General features: G+C 52.3%; 3 protein-coding genes across 3 annotated transcripts; 1 reads left to right on the top strand and 2 right to left on the bottom strand.

The window, feature by feature from the left end:
* Positions 1 to 246: 246 nt before the first annotated feature.
* Positions 247 to 733, top strand: PG997_009370 (uncharacterized protein; the record flags this gene model as incomplete). Its single annotated transcript, XM_066813685.1, has 2 exons — positions 247 to 390; positions 515 to 733. 2 exons carry the CDS (start codon positions 247 to 249, stop codon positions 731 to 733), a joined length of 363 nt encoding a protein of 120 aa, XP_066665647.1.
* A 1,372-nt stretch (positions 734 to 2,105) lies between these two features.
* PG997_009369 (uncharacterized protein) lies at positions 2,106 to 2,918 on the bottom strand (the record flags this gene model as incomplete). The annotated part of the gene is made up of 1 exon (XM_066813684.1): positions 2,106 to 2,918. The coding sequence occupies one exon, from the start codon at positions 2,916 to 2,918 to the stop codon at positions 2,106 to 2,108; it is 813 nt and encodes a 270-aa protein (XP_066665646.1).
* A 4,654-nt stretch (positions 2,919 to 7,572) lies between these two features.
* Positions 7,573 to 10,700, bottom strand: PG997_009368 (uncharacterized protein; the record flags this gene model as incomplete). Its single annotated transcript, XM_066813683.1, has 8 exons — positions 7,573 to 7,837; positions 7,902 to 8,386; positions 8,454 to 9,007; positions 9,065 to 9,346; positions 9,402 to 9,758; positions 9,815 to 10,341; positions 10,419 to 10,518; positions 10,592 to 10,700. The coding sequence occupies 8 exons, from the start codon at positions 10,698 to 10,700 to the stop codon at positions 7,573 to 7,575; spliced, it is 2,679 nt and encodes an 892-aa protein (XP_066665645.1).
* Positions 10,701 to 16,040: the final 5,340 nt, after the last annotated feature.

Genomic DNA, 16,040 nt, shown 5'->3' with positions numbered 1-16,040 from the left:
GCGCCCACTGAACAAGCTGTAATTACATCAATACAACAAACAAGAGTCCACGCTCGGCGCCCCGACTTTGCTTTAGCAACCAGACCGGTCTTATTGTCGCGTGCGACCAAGAAGACTGCCTGCAGCTAGCACGACCAGCAAGCTCATGTTTCCCTCTCTAATTCGGCGGCATCTTGAACCAGCTACCGACTACACTAAAGCGCAAGCCGGTTTCCTTTCTGCTACCACCACCAATACTACTACATCATGTGTCTCATCTTCACGTGTGGTGAGCACACCTTCCGCAAGGAAGTCGAAGGCTACGAGAGCGTTACCTGCCAATGCCACAACTGCGGCAACTGGTCCGGACATGTCATCAAGACGCACCCGTGGTTCACCTTCTGCTTTATCGTAAGTACCAGCATCTCCCTCCTTCCTGCGTGGCTGTTGGTAGTGGGCGACAGCAAACACTTGCGACACCGACGATAATGAAAATGATCATGACGAACCTAACTCTAATTGCGCAACCATACAGCCTGTCCTCCCGCTCTCCATCCACGGCTACCAAGATGTGACCTGTAACATCTGCAACTTCGCCCAACCGCTCGAGAACAGACCCGACGTCCTGCAGATGAAGGGAGGCGGCCAGCCCGGCATACCGATGCAGAACGGAGGAGGCGGTCCGCCGCCGGGATGGGGCCAAGGGCCGCCGCCGCCGCCGGGGCAACAGCAGGAGCCCATGCGATACGGTTAAAGCGACCGTTCTTCTCTCCCGACGACGAAGAAGCTAGTGCCGACGACAGAGGTGCCCCGTATGGCCCATGGGAGGCCATAACGACACGAAGAACTGGGATATATGCTGTATAGAAACAACGGGTCACGCAGGGAGGAGAAGCGCCGACCGCTGGACACATTGTGACCATATATCACCAACCAAGACCTCATCCTGAAAATGAGGGGCGGCGGCCGTTCACTCTAGGTCTCAAGAGCGGTGCGGTACATAGGAAGGCGTTGGGAGAAGCACACGCGCGTCGCTTTGGGGAAAGACCATCCCCTCTACCAGTATTGATTTCTTGTATTATTCCCCGGACTAGCTAATTGCTACTACCCTTTTGTTTTCGTCATATTACTTCCTGCTCAGATTCGTGAGCTCCTTCGCATATGTCATGTCACGACAATTTTTAAATGCGAAGAGAGGTAGCCAACTCCCAAACTGTTGATCTTCTCCTTTCCGGGACCCGAGCCAAGGGCGGAAAAAGAAAGCGATTCTTCTTCCAACCGTTGTTTCCATCCTGAAACAAAGTGAAACATCGTGAGGAAACTTATCCGTTCATATCATCGCCTCTGTCGTAACCACATCCGAACAAGACCGGCACGAGTTGCCGGTTCCTCATCGCTTCGGACTTCTTATCTCCTCCAATAATTAAGATTTCGATGCACAAAGGGGTTCTTTCTCCCCAAGTCAACGGGACGGATTTTCCCCTGGTTCGGTCGGTTGGCCCTGAAAATGAATAAGATGAACGATAACGTATTATTGATGTAACTTTAAGCCCAAGATAACGTGCCTTATATCCGGTACGAGATATGGGTAGATGTTGCATGGGCGCTGGATCGTGACCATATTAAACGAGATAGAGTGCGAAAAGTCAAGGATTCGGGCCACCCGAAAGCATATCACGGTGTCATCGTTCATATAGGAGTTTGGGAGAGATAAGCTAGATCGACTAGAGTCTTGTATTATGGTCGAAGCTATTTGAGCGTGGTAGGATAGGCAAGCGAGAAACGAAATTATGTACATTAAGCCAGCAAGCAGCTTGGCTGGGGAAGATTTGGTGCTGCAGAAGAGTAACTCGCTGGCTGGCTGGCTGGATCGCGCGCATTTGGGGAAACGGCAGAGAAAGTGCTGTAGCAGTTAGTAGTAGTAGTAGTAGTAGCAGCAATTTGCCATCTTCGCAAGACCAATGACATGTATAAGCCTGTCTACCCTGCACTAAAGTGCCGCTCCGCAGAAACAAACGAGAGAGATATATATAGGTTAAAGAATTTTTTTTTCGAGCAATTTTTGTAAGGCGGTCGGAAATTTGGCTTTTGCTCTGGAAGGTGACGATGTGCCCTTCTCGCGTTGTTTAACTTGACAGAACGAGCTTGTACGGCTCCGAGGCGGCAGTGGTGGTGGCAGCAGGGGCAGCAGCAGCAGCAAGGCCCTGGACGCCTTGAGCAGCCGGGGTCTTTTTCGCGGCGATAGCACCGAGGTTGAGGTTGCTGTTCAGCGTGAGTCCGTCGAGATTGATCGGCATGTTGTTAACTCCCTGGAGACCGGCCGGGTCCATTGTCGAAACGGCAGGTGCGGCCACAGCTCCACCGCCGGCAACGGGCAAGACGAGCGACGAGGCAGCCTGGGCAGGTTGGGCTGTCGTTGGCGGTTTGGCGGCCGTAGTCGTTGGTGGAGGTGGAGGCGGAGTGGAAGTAGAAGTGGGCGTGGTTTGCGCGGCCTTGGTCGAAGAAGTTTGAGCGACCGAAGACGCCGTAGACACCGACGATGCCGAAGACGGTGCTACGACGGGAACAGAAGTCGCTGGCGTCGAAGCGGCCGGCGGCGGCTGCTTGTTGGCGGACGATGCGGCCTCGGCAGCCGACGAGGCAATAGCAGAAGCCTGAGTGGCCGGGACGGGGTTTCCTAGACTCACTCCACCCGCAATCATCTGGACCATGGTAATCGTCTGCACCTGGGTCACGGTCATCATTTGCGTAACCGTTTTCGCGTCAGCGGCGGCGGTGACAGTGACGGTGACTGTTGCGGCGGCCGCAGGTTGCGAAGCCTTTGCAGCTCCATTCGTGATGGTCTGAATCACTGTCTTGACTCCTCCTCCGGCAGCGTTGGTCCCGTTCTTTCCTGCCGCCTCGGTTGGTGCAGCGCCGACTGTGATCGTTTGCTTCATTGTTTTCGTGACCGTCTCCTTTTGGGCGCCCTTCTGCCCATTGCCAACGCCCAACCGCCCCAACAGGGCGTCCAAAAAGCCTGCTCCTCCTATTTGTCCACCTAGATGTCCTCCTTGTGCTCCTGCTGCTCCTGCTGGTACTCCTGCTGGTATCCCTGCTATTCCTCCAAAATGCTGCGCGCTGAAGTCGTCCTCCGAGTCGGCCTGTAGGTCCAGTCAGCATCGAGATCCCGACGGGCAGATACGCAAATACAAACCTGAGCAAACGACAGCAGACCCAACGCGAAGATTACGGGGTAATAAGAATGGCCCTTCATCGTGAAAAAAACAATGTCGATCGGGTCGCCCCTTTGCACCCCGATTTCTCCAACCACTTGGGCAGACACAATATCGGTACTCGTTCCTGTGCAAACGAGTGTCGGGTGAGATGGTAAGATAAACAGTCCAGCCGTCTAAAAATTAAGGGATCAACCCGTTACAAGAAGCGAAGGTATATGGCGAATCCGTTGATGTTAAAGGATGACCTCGAGATTATGGGGTGGGAGAGAGAAAGTCTCGAGTCGCAAAACCGGGGGAAAGATGAGATGGCCAAGCCAGCTAGCTATAATGCAAAGGAGTGACGGATTCTGTACCAGATCTCCACGTCAACAGTCGGGACTACTAGCATCGAGGGTATAAGGCCGAAGCACTGGCTAAAGAACGTGCATCTCTTCGAGAAGAAACATGGGACCGCAAAAGTGTGTTGTGAAGAAAGTATGTGTGAGCAGAAAAAAGGAAGCAATGGGACGAGAGACGCGAAGGAGACAGACAACGGACGGTCTGGCATGCAGGAACGGCATGGTCGCATTTGCACCAGGAGACAACGGGCAGCCAAGTTTGGGCGTCGTTTCGACTAGGATTGCGGCATCGCGATAGGTTGCACTGCGGTGGGCTTCAAGTACTTTGACAGCCGAGCTATGCAGAGTGGCAGGGATGCCAGGGAGGCCTGGGATGCTAGTGGAGGGCCTGGACGACAAGGGACGGCGAGCCTGGGAGAGCCTGGGAGAGCCTAGGAGAGAGCCTAGGAAAGCCCGCCCTTTCCGATGCGGCTCTGACAGCAGCCCAACCAGACTCTGCTAGATCGCCGGGCATCGCAGGCGCGCAGGCGCGCAGGCACGGCATTGGCAGGGGTCGTAGGCCGGTGATGAGACAGGCCCCTGACGGGGCGCGTTTGAGATTCAGACCCTCCTGCGAAATGTCCGGCGAACCACGGCACAATAAAAAGGCGCTGTGTGCTGCTGCTGGCCCAGTGCTGGCGGATAAATGGGCGGAAGCTGCTGAAAACCCGGCGATAAGCAGCCCAATTTGACAAGAGAGAAAAATTGTCGTCGTATTTGTTATCCGCTTTCTTGGCTGCTTGAGCATGAAGCATCCTGAGAGAGAGAGAGGCCTATTGCCTTGCATGCAGCCTACCAGTTGGGGCTGAACGGTATTGAGCTTATTAATTGGAGTGCCGTCGGCCTGGTTCGCCCGCCCATGATACCTAGGTACTCGGCTTGTCGGCTAAGCCGCTTGAGTTGTTGTTGGATTGAAGCCGTTGCATATCAATCATTGATGTTGCCCTGTATCTGGACTCGCGTAGTACTGGTTGCTGTTGAACAAGGTCGAAATTTCCATCTTTTTCCCATGGCATCGAACCACAGTGGAGTGTGAGTAGGTTACCCAAATCCAGAGCCCAGGCAAGGTGCCTCCAGTAAAAGTCTCGTTTCAAGGACCACTCGAGACATCGTTCATTGTAGAAACACGTATCGCCAGGCGCTTGCCCGCGACGCAGAGGCCAAATGCCATTGGACTCAATTGCATCATTGGGTGCATTAGACGAGACAAGACGACGGCTGTGTAGGGTAGGCACGTGGGATGCAATTTCTCTTCTTCTTCTTCTTCTTCTTCTTCTTCTTCTTCTTCTTCTTCTTCTTCTTCTTCTTCTTCTTCTTTCTTTACACATCAATCGGATCAGCCAAAGCTGAGACTGCCGAACGCCAGCAGCCTCCCGCAGTGGGGTGGCTGACCGGCTGACCGGCCTCCCAATGTCCGATTTCCGATCTCCGTATCATGCATCCCTGGGGATGGGTATGGATATAAGTACGTGTAGGAGGTAGGTATCTACAACAACGACGCAACTACCATCCATTGTCAACATTGTCGATTGCTCCTGAGTTTTCGTTGGCGGTAGGTGTTTATGTGAATACTGTAGGTTGGAGGCAAGATAGACAGGGCAATGGGATGGCACGAGTGAGTGCCGTGTGCGCGGGCCCCTCCGACCCAGCAAGCCGATATTGGTTACGATAAGTCAGCACCTACAAAAGCTCGCCTCTTGGTTCTCAAAGGAGTTGTTTATCTGCCTGTATCAGGAGGGCTGAGGGAGGACTTCACTGTAGTACATACCGTATGGGTGGGACCTTGGACCTAATAAGGCCAGGCCTCTCTCTCTCTCTCTCTCTCTCTCGCCATTTAATATATTCTATATACATATGTAAGAAGCGAGAGGTGCTTCAACGTTTCCGAGGGGAAAAGAAAAAAACAGAGCAAAGCAGAGAAGGGATTATGAGGTATTCTTTTTTTAGGGTAGAAGACACCAGGAAAATCATCGTAACCATGATGGGGTTGAAAAAAAAAAAAATGCTTCCCGGCCGGGAATTGAACCCGGGTCTCGAGCGTTTATCGTAGTGGAAGATCCAATGACAAGCTCGCATACTGACCACTATACTACCGAGAATTGAGGTCTGTAGAACAGACTGGTAGTTATTTGATGGAAGCTGGTGCGCTTATCAGCCACTATGTACCTCTCACTAGCACCTCAAAAAAAAGCATACCCCACTTGTAGACATTGTACGTACGCCTGTACCCGGTGGTGTAATATTAGATGCACATCGGTCAATTCAGTCGAGTCGAGACTCGCATGCATTTGATTTTGGTGTCGATTCTCAGGCAGAAAGGACAATCACAAAGGCAAGTTGTTGAAGATATTCTCGCGGCTGACGATAGCAGTATGTTAGGTACAGTCTATGTTGAGGAGCGCGAGACGTCTGCAATTCATTTCTAATTCTCCAACATACTTTTATCGCTCTTTCTCTAGTCATGAATATGGCTTCTAAGTCCTCATCTTGGATGCGGTTGTCCTCGACTGTAAATACAAATCAGACACAACCCTGCGTGATCTCCGCGGCGATGCACATCATGCAATGACACACGGCTGAGTCCGGCAACTCTTCCGGGGACGAAGGAGAGCGAATTTCTCTACCTAGATGGCAAGGGGATGCTGACCCGTACCGCTGAGACTGTGTGCCTGGCGAGCGGACGTCAGCAAGCACTTACTCATGCAAACGTAGAAACAAAAGCTCTCTCATTCATCCATCCCTTGGCACACAGTCCCACTGACCGTTGGCCAGGATGCCTGTTCGTGTGGATCACAGCCGCTAAAGAAGAAGATCCCGAGGAACGCTGCGATCCTCTACTATGTTTTACTCGCCTATACCGAGGCCGTATACACGTACATATCTGCAATTGTCTGTCACCGGGCGAAGTATGCGACACGAGAAGGTAGATAGTTGCTTGGAGCCGTTTGGGGATCTCCTTGGCACATTGAATCAAGAAGTCTTGGTACCAAGGCCTACCTACGTATGATAAAGACTAGACGCATCAAACCAAAGTCTTGTTTTTGTCGATCATTCATTATTCAAGTGTACGGCCCGAAATATCTTCAGACATCAAACCAAATAGAGAGGACAGGCATGGACGGATGCATTAGTGGATTGGCTGTATATAAGGGTATCATGGCCTCCCTCCCCCGTATGCATCCCCCCGATACATTTTCATGTCTTCTTTCTTTCCTGCTTGGAAAACCCTTTTTGCAGATAGGGCATAACGAGCCAGCGTCATGTGGCAGAGCTATATGCTGCACATAACATACACCGGGAGTACCCTCCTTTGCCCCCCTTCTCATCAATTCGTACGCGTCGTATGTATGTATATATGTATGTATGTATGAACATATGTGCGTGAGAGTGAAGTATAGGTATATAATAGACTCGAAGCCCCCGTCTGTCTTCATGTGGCTATATCTTCTTTGTGCCCGTAAAACCAGATATAATGCATGCCCCTCAAAATCTCCCAACGCCAAACGAGAACGACGAAACAGAATAAGAATTAGAGCAGCCTCTTCTCAAAGAACCCGAACCCCCGGCCTCTTGCTAACACCAAGAAAAAAAATAACACCCCCCCATCTTTGCCAGAAATTGCAGCCAAGACCTTGGCTTTTCCCACCAACTACCTTCACCCTTGCCCTGCAATTTTATGTAACCGCTCATTATTTCGATACATATGGTGTCGTGGTCTTCATGCGATCGGCTCATGCGTTGCCCCTCCCAAACTGGTCCTTCCAAATCGCTTGTTGTACATCGGAGAAAAAAATAAAACATGTCGAGGCTATATACGACGGGCGGGGGTGCGGGTTTGGTTGTAAGACTGTCCTTCAAGGGCGTTGTTGAAAAGGACAAACCGGTGTAAGTGTCATAACTGTCGTATCGTGGTCCGGAGCATATCGAGGGGAAGGACGGATCGACTTTCCGCTCATGAGTCCAGGGCAGCAAGATCCACTGTATGGCCAATGGGCGGCTTAAGCATCGTAGTGCCTCTTCATCCCGCCTTCGTATACGCTAGCAACGGACTGCTGCCACATGGCCGGGGTGACAAAAGTCTGGACGGGGGCGGCCGAGTATTGCTGGGGTTGGATACTGTGTGGTCCGGCCGACATGGGGGTCGCAGGATTGGCCTGGATATTCGGAAGTTCGGGTGCACCTGATGGGGGGATACTTAGAGAATTGCTTTGCGGGGACACTGAGGTCTGAGCTGGTTGCGTACCAAATGTGGAGTTCCATTGACTATAGGTTCATTGTCAGTCTCCGGGAGCGTTGAGATTTCTCCTGCAAGGGGAGTGTAACTTACTCGAAGATTCGTGAAGGGTTCCATGTCGGAGCCTCGGTCATCGAGATCCCATGCGAGGGCGCCTGCGATGTTTGGCCGTTGGCCATCATGACGAGTGACTGTGCAGGAGAGTCGCTTTTAGGGCCCGCGGATACAGGAGGTGTTATAGGATGGTTGATGTAACTGACTTGCGCTTGTGATGCTGGAAGGCTGCTCATTCCTTGGTCTATCGACATCGGGCTTGTCCTGATCATCGGCGGCTTGAAAGAACTGGCCCGGGGCGGAGTCGATTGGTGGCTGATCGAGGGGCTGCCGTAAGGGAAGCTTGGTTTTAGTACGAATGGCTTACGTGTGTCGGCAGAGAAGGCTTCTCGGACCGCCTCGATCTGTTTGACCATCTCGGGAATCGGCCAAGACCCCATAGTCTTCTCCATGATGCGCATGTGGCGAGTAAAGTAATCCCTTGCGTCGGTGCTGAATTCTGGATCTGGCGAGGTCAAAGCCACCTACACGAAGATCGATTAGCCGAGTCTTACACTTGTCGAGAATAATAACAGAAAAATGAGTACGCACGAGGTATATAGGAATGCAGGTAAGGATAGCGTAGATGGTGAAACTGATGCCCCTCTGCATGCACTGTAGCCCGCTTAGGCCGTAAGATTGCAGCATAGCTTCCTCTATCCGACAAAGTAGTTTCGCAGAAGAGTACGAGAGCAGCATGTGGTTCTTCCACTGGCCGTCCGCGCCCATTGGGTCCAGGAACGTCAGCTGGGGCCGGTGAAGCATAAGCACGCTCAAGTAGTAGTACGAGTGCAGGTTGCCGATGAAGTGCGAGGGTATCCACGGAAGTGAGCCATCAGGAGGAAATGTGAGTGCAAGATCGGCAGGAAGGTCGGCAAGCCAGGCATTTGTTGCAGGGTTCAGCTGAACAAACTCGGGGTCAAGACCCCAATCCTTTCTTCTCTTGATCTTCCTGTAGACGGTATTCATCTGTCGGACGTTGCGGACGCAGCGTGCAAAGTAGGTGAAATTCCGCGTAACGTGGTACTCGGCATCATCACCTCCAGGTATATGTCGCGGGATGCTGAGGTCCACGGTTTCGGGGTATACCGTAAGATCGTCACGACCTGCGCAGATTATCAGAACCTACTTGCCAAATATCGAGGAGAGCGAGGCCCTCTTACCTTGAGAACTGCCTATCATCAATTCACAGATGAAAACGGTCTGCCAGATACGAGTTTTCGTGACACATTCTGCTGGTGTTTCGTCGCAGTGTCTTCCTGCTTGGTGGTCCTCATAATGCTCGTCGAGACCCAAGTCTTTGGCCATAGTAATGCAGTTGACTATGGACACCCAGGATCGGTAGTAATATCCCCGCTTCGGTTGGGCTTCGCGGGCCTTGAGGATAATCAGGAGAGCCTGTAGGGTGCTGAGTCGTGGTACGTCCATGAACGAATCGGCGTGTCCTATACTTCATTAGCCTCAGAGATCGACCAAGTGCTTCCCTTTAGCGCGACTCACTCGATGCCATCGCAATCCACTGTTGACCTTGGGCTGGCTCATCCGCCAAGCGGCCCGCCACAGCGAAGATCGCCTCCAGTACAAGAGGGGAAATGGACTGCCTGTCCGTTTGCCATTGCTGCATGAGTTGTGATTTGTTGAGCACAGGTACATAAGGATGGACGTTGGCGAAGTACAAGTCGAAGTAATGCAGAATCGTCTCCTCGTCTGGCATCAGCTCTGGCGGGATGCGGATCTTGGAGCCTGGCACAGAGGGCATCGATGGCAGCGCCTCGCAAAAGTCATCTGGTTCATCCTCCACAACTGGCTCCTCTTCCCTTAGGTTTTTGATGGACTTTTTAATGTTGAGGTACGGAGCTTCCCATGAATTAGTTTCCATGCTAACTCAACTTGCCGGTTTGGCGTATACTTACCGGTACCCCTAGCATCCATCTTGAGCGAACCGAGAAGATCAGCTAGGTCAGACTGCGCATACTGGTCTTGCGTATACGACGACTCTGGCGACGGTTCAGAGTGCGGACCTGCGTGGTGCTGCATCGGAGGTGTCGGAAAGACGCTAGAGGGCGCGTATGACTGATCCATGACGCCAGTAGCCGGAGCCATCGTAGTATAATGCATGCCAGGCTGGGCAGTTGAATGGGCGCCGTATGGTACCGACTGATAGACATCTTGGGCCTCAGCGTAAGGCGCCTGACCACCATACATGGCGACCTTGGGTTGACCTCCCATCATGGGTTGCTGTTGCATGGGCATTTGCTGCCTGAAGCCTTGGTCATAGTCGGCAGGCGATTGCTCGTAGGCCTGTGAGTCTGGTCCGCCCTCGTACTGCCCGTTCGGCCGCACGCAGTGAAGCTTGAGGCGGATGCAAGCAGAGCAAGGCCATGTGTTCGTGGTAGCGGCATCGCATTTGATCTTCCTTCTGCGGCACCCCTCACACGCCCTTCATGCAACGTATTAGTAACATACCAAGCATTGCTGCATATTCATGATCCGTTATGTAGCATACCTCATTACTACATAAAACGCGTCAGTAAACAATGGTCACATGCAATGGGACGACAAGAGTTCTCACCTTTAAGTCGTTTGTGACGGTTGTGCTCATCAACGAAAACATAATCTGCGCCGACCAAGTTAGTTCATGACGTCCGCAAATCGGGGGCCCAGAGGCGAGGGACAGAGTTGATGCGCACTCTTCTGTGTTTCGCGTGGCTGCTGCTGGAAGCTCTGCGGCGCAAAAGCGAATTGACCTAGATGCGAGTTCTGAGGCAGAAGTCGCCGGGCTGAGGGGTCATTTGACATGGTTCCCTCATTCATCTTGGACAGACTGGTTGCTCCTCGTTGCTAGAGATTAAAAGGTGGGCAGGTGCATGCAACGCCGTGCAGTGAATGCGTCGCTGTGGATAGTAGTAACGATGGTGGTGGTAGCGATAGTAGGGCTGGTAAGAATGGCGCTGTCGCAAAGTCGGGAGCCAGTCGATGCTAAGCCGTTGTCATTGACGAATAGAGTTGTGTAACGATCGTGGGAGTGGTGGTGGTATTTTGGGTGGTGGCGGCGGGAGCAGCGGCGGCATATGCCACGGCAGTTCGAAAGTCAATTCCAGGGAGCAGGGTCGCTTCGCAAGCCACAATATCCAACGGTTTCCTCTCCTTATAAAGCAAGCTGCCAGCCAGAAAGTGCAGGTAGAGGTTGAGAGAGACGTTGAAGGACCAGAAACAGCTGAATCTTTACCTCATCGGTAGTGGGAAAAGCCGACGGCCAGTGGCAGTGAGGGGATAGCGGTCCCTTATTATGAACTGGTCCGAAGAATGGGGATGGCGCCAACCGACGAAGGGGAGACTGGCAGGGTTGGCCCAGCCTGAAAACCCCCAGTAACAGGTATGGATTTGGTTTGGATGGCGAGGCTCCAGTCGTGTGTGGAGCGATCGACCAGGTTGTTTTTCTGATTCTGATCAGAAAATAGGCTAGCCTAAGCTAAGCAGCATGAAGGGACGGATCGGATGGCTAGGCAGGTGTTTTGGCGCTGACGGGGCTGGCAAGGTCTGGGCTGCGCCGTCAGTCTTGTCGTCTGCTGTGTCTTGTTGCAGTTGTTTCGGTCTGTCGGTCTCCGTCTCTGGCTACTACTATTGCTCTCTCGTTCGTTCGCTTTGAGGTCGGAGAGGTCGGTCGTTGAGAAGGTCCAAGAAGTGATATCAGTCGTGTACCTAATATATATATATATATATATATATACATACAGGTATGTATGCGATGCGTGTATGTATGTATGTAGCCGTCGGATATGGCAGGGTGCGTTTGATGTTGTATGGGAATGGGAAAAAACAAAACCTGTATACAAGGGGAGGTTGCAAGCCTGAAGTTGGGGTGGTATTGCCCGTCACACTGGCCAAGGCTTGCATAGAAGAAGCAAAGAATGTTCGCTAGAGTCCTGCCTTCACGCCAGGCACCGCGCGATGACCCCGTCTACCGGTAAACGCAAACGGCGGCACTGACTAGGGGCAACCTAGTAGTATTCCAGCAAGCAACAAATGACTTGAGTATATTGCGCTGTGCTGTGCTATGTTTTACTGTGGTGGCTCAAGGAGGTGAGGATAATAATGACTGCAATACTACAACTACCATGTAAATATCAACGGTGCTGAGACGTCCCTTTTAATGTATCCGCCGTGCTATTGCTTCTCCTGCTCCTTGTTCCAGGATATCGACAAGGCACCGCGAATTCCTGTGAGAAGCATGGCAATGTCATATCTGCGACCCAGGGGGCTATGAGCATGTGGCGAACCCAAGAGAGGAGAGTCAAAGATTATCTTGTGGCAACCCTTGCAGCACTTGATACTGCATAGCGCGCTGGGCATGAGAGCTGGCTGCCTTCATAACAGCTCCGATATAGGATGAAACGGTCTAGTGGGAGATCAGGGTTTGCGCAGCGAGAGGAATGCTCGGTCTCTCTTCTTCATCTTTCTTTGCTTCTCATCTCAACGGGCTCGGCAGCAGTGCAGCAGGTCCACGACAAGTGCAGTGTGGGGTGGGAGGCCGTCATTTCAGCCCAGTCCAGCCCTGGGCGATGATGACAAGAGACGTCGGAATGGGATGAATTCAAACATGTACCTCGGAAGTACAGCCATCCTTTCCTCTTCCTGTCTCCTTGTTCTTCTTCAGGGGTTTGCTGGCTGTAGGGGTGGCCAGGGTAGGGTTTAGGGGCCTGGCCAGTGCCTGGCCATGGACGTGAGAGGGTCGAGCCGCTGCTGATTGACAAGGGATAGATCAAAAAAAGGTGTGTGTGCGGAGGCGGACCGACTCAAATCTGCTGCTGTGTGGCACTCGCAGGAGTCAGTCTGGACAAGAAAAAGCCCCTGATCAGTTTGGGTTCTGTGGGCTTCCAGCTGATTGAGCGATGCCTCTTGGCACACTGCATTAACTTCAGGGATAATTACACTTCGGCAGTAATATATAGGCCTAATAAGCTGTGTGTAAGCTTGCTCGACGGGTGCTGTAAACGTCGGTATATGCAAGGTGCGTGCCTCGGCATAGGAAGTATGTTATTATTAACATTGGGTTTCGTCAACCCGAGCCAACAGACGTCCATCAACGGCTTGTTTCCCCTTGGTAAGCCTTATGCACCACTGTACCTACTGACCTACCTGGCTACGTACCTGATCATCTCGTACGAGTCGAGCATGGTCCATCGACGTTGCTGATCTCGCAGTGCATTCATTCGTGGGTCGTATGAAGAGACGTAGGAATCAGGATAGATACCTACCCAAGGCAGATGGGTGGTAGATGCACGCATGCATGCAGGTAGGGAGGAACTTGCAGTCGAGTCGAAGCCCCGCGCGTAAATCCAGGCCTTGTCGAGTCCTCTTTGAGACATGCATACATGGCATGGCATGGCATAGCATGGCATGCCATGTACGTACATGGATCAAATCGAACTGCCATCCCAATCTTGGATGAACCTGGCCCCTACCAGTCTCTGTCGTCTGGTCTGGTTCCGGTCCAACGACACTTGGATGGCGGACGGGTAAAGCAAGTGTCAAACGATGGCGCTTGACTTGGGACGACCCCACAATGGCGTGTTGGGGGGACCGTCCAATCAATTGTTGTTTGAAGATTTTCCAGTACTGTAGGTTCCTACACAGGTACTGCCTGCACACCTCGCGCGTAGTGTTGGGTACCGTAGCTAGCCCGTAGGTGTGTGCTTTCAGCTGCTAGGGGGCACTAGCCTGCCTTAGGGCAAGCACCTGGTCTGATACTTACGGAACCTGCTCGCTACTTTTCGACTGATGATTCCCCCAAGCGAACCGGGCTCTTGGGTAATAGTGCACAGTGTTGTCATCGCTCCCAAGTAAGTAAGTACAGTAGCTCTCTAATCAAACACAGTGTCATGCGCTTTTCCCCGACCGCTGGAATGTTCGGGTCCGTACCGCGTGCTAATAAAAAAACGAGGCGTCGTTCGGCTGGGTGTAGTCTAATGAGGTGTTCAATGCTGGACTCCGTAGGGACAGAGGTTGGTGGTTGAAGAAGAAACTACGTCAGGTAGCAATTACGCTACGATCTGTCATTCTCCATGTCACTTTTGATCAGTCGGCCGGCGGTTCGCTATCTGCCTCGGATGCAGGTTTGAAATGTGCACAGGCTGTACCTACGTACATTGATGATGTATGTAGGACTCGCATGACAGATGGAAGCAGACTTCAAAAAAGCACCTGCGCCCACGAGCTGGCGTTCGGTAATCTACTATATCGTGGGAGGCACGTTGGTTATGACACTATAATCTCCCCTAGCCCAACACAGGCAGGTCCTTTTCCGTTGGCAATCCGCGTCGGGATACCGCCTCGCTTGGCACCGTGAACCTACCCATCAACGTTGAATTGTTGGATCTGGACGAAACAAGACACCACCCAGGGGCAGATGGATTGTGTAGTGGAGCACTCACCTGTAGCATCTCGACCCCGTTCCCGTACCAAATCGTCGCTCAATCCCATCCACCCGGCTTTCCAGCAGGAAGCTGGTTGGCATAGGAACTGTGACTTGTGCAGCGGTACTTTTGCTCTCAAGAGGATCCAATGGTCAGTCAATCCACCGAACCTGCCTCGCGGGCAAAACCCCCTCCCGAAGATGTCGGCCGCCAGCTCTTGTTCCTGGAATCAGAACAATTCATGAACCATGATCGCTGCGGAGCTACATCCGGCAGCCATCAATGGCCACAGCAATACGCCATCGCCCATGATGAACAATCCATGAGCCTCCAACTTGCTGCCGGGTGTGCCGTCATACGCCATTGAGCAAGGAGACCAGCTGCTTCAGAGTACACATACCTCAGATATGCGTGTATACGCCTAGCGCTTTGTCACATTGGCACCTGCATATGCAGTCACTGGCTCTTCTTCGGTGTACTTGGCTGCTTGGATATCCGGCATCATCTATTGAGCAAGTTAATCACTGATCTCGCATCAGGCGTGGCACCTTGATCTGGAGTGCCAGGAAGGCCGGATGCCTCTTGTTCCTGCTTGTGCATCCTTGCTCATCTCTTACAGGGTGGAAGGCAAGATGGCGCGTGCGGGCAGGGCAATTCTTCCAGCAATTAAAGTCGCTCAGCTGTGACGAACCCAGAGCGTTGGAAGAAGAAAAAAAAGCAGATGTGTATCAACGGTCCCCGCCTTGGCAGTTCTCCATCACATGCCAGACTTGCAACCTGCCAGCCACCGTCGGCCGAAACTGCTGGGGGTCTTTACTCCTCACTACATACCTTGGCCTGTAAGAAGTCGATGGAGAGCAGGAGGCGGCTACTGACCTCACTCTCGTCGACCACTTCACGAATCTACTGTAGGGGAATGGTGGCCTGGTGCATTTGTATGCAATTGGAAACAAATTCAGTTAGGCCAGTCCACAAGCATGGCGACTGTATCAGCAATTGGCTGACAGCAGTCTAGGAGGTAGCCAGCCAATTGCTGATACAGTAGGTACTTACATGTAACGGCGTTGGTTATACCCAGCATCACTCATTACGGCATGTTTGCCTAGGCAAGTAGTAATCCTGTTGATCGAGCCGTATTAGACATATTGTTCGATATTGCCCGGTAGCAGGGGGCATGTACATGATGAACTTGTACCCCAGGACTCATATATCTCTCATCGCATTCCTTTTCGCATTGTTTCGTGGCGAGCAATAATAATATCGAATTGGTTGGCATTGCCCATGTCGGGGTGACAGGCAATCGCGAGTCCACTCTGTACAGTTTCAAACAGAATCATATGATGGTGCCAAGATTGTCTGGCCTTGATCATACTACCGTAGTAGCGAAGCTAATCCCAATCACTCGGCCGGTCGATGCCGACGCGCCCCCTAGGGCTTCTATGCTACCTGTGGGAACATTGAGAATTCGATTTATAGAATTGCGCACAAGGCGTTGTTACATGCAGCAACAAAATATGGGGGATCGAAGCAAGCAACGGAAGGAAGCCGTCTGTTGGAGTCCAGCCCGGGGGGGCATGCCGGGCCTTGTCGGTCCAAACTGGCCATATCGAGTAATGGTGGCCGTGATGGGCCGGCTGGTACCTGGCGAGCAGCTGGACCCGAAGACGGGAACGGACAGCAAGGACAGATCCAGCTCGGCTCGGCTGCTTTAACCTCGTGCGCG

Source organism: Apiospora hydei (genome assembly GCF_038363865.1).
Source record: "Apiospora hydei strain CBS 114990 chromosome Unknown utg000007l_segment0_segment0, whole genome shotgun sequence".
Classification (NCBI taxonomy): Eukaryota; Fungi; Ascomycota; class Sordariomycetes; order Amphisphaeriales; family Apiosporaceae; genus Apiospora; species Apiospora hydei.
This window is presented reverse-complemented; position numbering and strand designations above follow the sequence as displayed.